The 3,084-nt window shown below is 35.2% G+C and overlaps 1 protein-coding gene across 1 annotated transcript; it reads right to left on the bottom strand.

Moving 5' to 3' along the window:
• Positions 1–314: 314 nt before the first annotated feature.
• On the bottom strand, positions 315–1,991 carry LOC122599210 (CBL-interacting serine/threonine-protein kinase 6). The gene has a single exon (XM_043771674.1). The coding sequence runs from the start codon at positions 1,703–1,705 to the stop codon at positions 416–418; it is 1,290 nt and encodes a 429-aa protein (XP_043627609.1). The 5' UTR covers positions 1,706–1,991; the 3' UTR covers positions 315–415.
• Between the last annotated feature and the right edge of the window lie 1,093 nt (positions 1,992–3,084).

The raw sequence follows: 3,084 nt of genomic DNA, 5'->3' as shown, positions 1-3,084 counted from the left end.
GTTTTACATCATTATTAATGTCTTAAAATCCATTTAAATTTGATAATATATCTGATTATATTTAGAAAAATAATATACAACTTATCAGTTTTTAAAACATTTTACATGGACATGAAAAAACTCAATTTTTCTAAACGTTTTACATAGACAAGAAACAAATCAATTTTTACAAAACGACAACAAACAATTACAATAATGATTACATAAAAATAATAATAATAATAAAGCGTGAGAAAAAATATTCATAAGAAACCAAAAACACTTACAAAGTCACATGACATGAACAATGATCTCACAAAAAGAAACAAGAAAAATTCTGAATCACGAACAATTATTCCATTCTTAAAATAACACATGCCCAACTTTTCTAATAAATTAAAAACAATACAAACATAATTAGAAATTAATCGATAAATCATGCCGGAAAAGGGTGACCACCGGCTGCTGACCTCCAAACAATATCTCTAAGCGCTGGCCGGAGTTCCTTGCTACAGAACTGATTATACTCCAATGTATCGCCACTCGACTTCTTAACTTCGACGACCAAAAACGACGGCGTTACGGCGAATAACTCCGCCGAAATACCCAATTTCCCTTTCCTTCCCATTTCTTGTCCTTGTAGCCTTAAGCTGCTGTGGTCCCCACTCTTTTTAACACTAAATTTCATCGATTTCGCAACCTCCTCGAGCTTTGAAACGACCGTGGTCGCTGGCTCGGTGGTTGCGAACCTCATTTCTTCTTTTTCTTCTCGCTTTTTTTCTTCGAATAAAGGCGAGAGGTCAAATCCTTCTGATAAGGAAATTATGTGAAATGCATTAAGTGTTTTGGCCTCTAAGCCTTTTGATTGGATACATTCGTCTTCTAGATAAAACGTTGTGTTCTTTTTTGGTGCTGATTTTTTGAACCAATTTGATTCCATAATTTTCGCAATTGTGATACGAGTACTAGGATTCGGGTCTAGTAATTTGGTTATTAGTTTTCGTGCGTCTGACGAAAACCAAGGTGGACACTTGAAATCGCCTTTATAGATTTTTCGGTACATGGCTACAATGTTTTCATCTTGAAATGGTAAAAATCCGGCTAAGAGAACATAAAGAATGACTCCACAAGACCATATATCAGCTTTCGCGCCATCGTATCCTTTTTTGCCAATTATGTCGGGTGCGACATAAGCGGGTGTTCCACACGTAGTGTGTAACAGCCCGTCTTGTCTGAGATGGTCGCAAAATGCGCTCAGACCAAAATCAGTTACTTTCAGATTTCCTTCTTCATCTAGTAAAAGATTTTCTGGCTTTAAGTCGCGGTGATACACACCGCGACTATGACAAAAATCAACGGCTGAGATGAGTTGCTGAAAATAGCTTCTAGCAACCTCTTCTCTCAGCCGTCCTTTTGAAATTTTGTCAAAAAGCTCCCCACCTCGTACGAGCTCCATGGCGAAGTAAATCTTGGATTTACTCGCCATCACCTCGTAGAGCTCGACGATATTAGGATGTTTCACCATTTTCATAACCGAAATCTCGCGCTTGATTTGATCCATCATTCCCACTTTAATCACCTTTTCTTTACCAACGACTTTCATCGCGACACTTTTGCCGGTGTGCACGTTTTTCGCGTGGTACACTTTGGCAAAAGTGCCGTGTCCGAGTTGGCGACCCAGCTCGTACTTTCCGTGTAGTACCCCATTGTTTTTTTCATCCGCCATCGGTTTGATGAAATGCTTTTACGTACTTAATAATACAATAAAAGTAAAATACTTAGTCGAAAATCGATACAATAACTAGCTTGTAACTAAATAAATATATCGATCACCCGTCTTCGACGTGTTTTCGGTGACAATTCCTGCCGCCAATAGTTCGTTTAGTACTACCACGGTTAGACAGCCGCGAGTCTCCTTTCATCTCTCTGCATTCCCTAAAGTAGAAAATGGAATTCTCTAGAAATGTTTTTTTCTTCTTTTTGTGTGTTATTTTTTCTGGTATTTGTGATTTTGAGAAAAAGGTTGGTTTTTATAGGATTTTGAGAGTGTGTTTGTCCGTTAGATGAAGATGTGATCGGACGGTTGTGAATGAAGGTTTGCATGTGGACAAATATCACACTATCCGACGTCCTAATTGCAGTTATTATTGGTGGACACGTTACACAACGTTATACGATGACATTGAAACGTCTGAAATACGAACAACAAAAAATATGTCAATATATCAATTCATTACATTTTTGTGATGTTTTAATAGAAAAAAAATTATAATAAAATAAATCACGTTTTATTGTCTTGTGGTATTTCTCTTTATTTCGAAGAAAGAACCCCAATTCTTTTTGAAGACGATTATATAAATGGCCGGTCCCTACTAGCGGTTATCCCCTGCGACACAAGTAGCATTATCGCCGCCACTCAAGAAGCTGACTCCTTATGGGAAAGTCTTCTTGTTTCGGATAGAGTCCCATTACAAGAAAAGTCTTTAGACAAAGAGGTTACAATGATGATATTAAGTAGCCATAAGAAAGATAACCCAATTTTAATACCCCGTTTAGAAACGGGGGTATGGTATCAGTATTTCATTTTCATATAAATTAAGGTCTGATTATGTACTTTTTGATTATGCAAAAAAGGTATAATTATATTTGCTATGCAATGCAAACATTGATCGGCTTAACGGTTATTTTGAGGGCCAGTAAAAAAACAGCTAATTTATAGTGTGAAAGCTGTATTCTTGATACATGCGTAGATATTTATATGCTTAAGAATCAAATATTTATCCTTCAAAATAGTTCTGATTGTTTTTGTTGGTATGTAACCATCTTTGTTACTTTGATTGGAGTGTCCATCCGATTATCTCTTTCCATATCCTCGTCATATAGTCGTCAATCATGTTATGTACATTTTTGCACCAATAATAATATCAATCATTTTGATTGAAAGATTTAAAACATAAAAAAAAAAAAAAAAAGTTGCATTTATAATGGAAAATGATATTGGTATCATATCATTTAATTATTTCATCAAAATCATGTATCAATTGCTTGTACATTATGTTATATAATTTGTATATTATAGTAAATTAATCAAAAGATAAAAAAAAT

This window comes from Erigeron canadensis, chromosome 5, assembly GCF_010389155.1.
Source record: "Erigeron canadensis isolate Cc75 chromosome 5, C_canadensis_v1, whole genome shotgun sequence".
In the NCBI taxonomy this organism is placed as follows: Eukaryota; Viridiplantae; Streptophyta; class Magnoliopsida; order Asterales; family Asteraceae; genus Erigeron; species Erigeron canadensis.
This window is presented reverse-complemented; position numbering and strand designations above follow the sequence as displayed.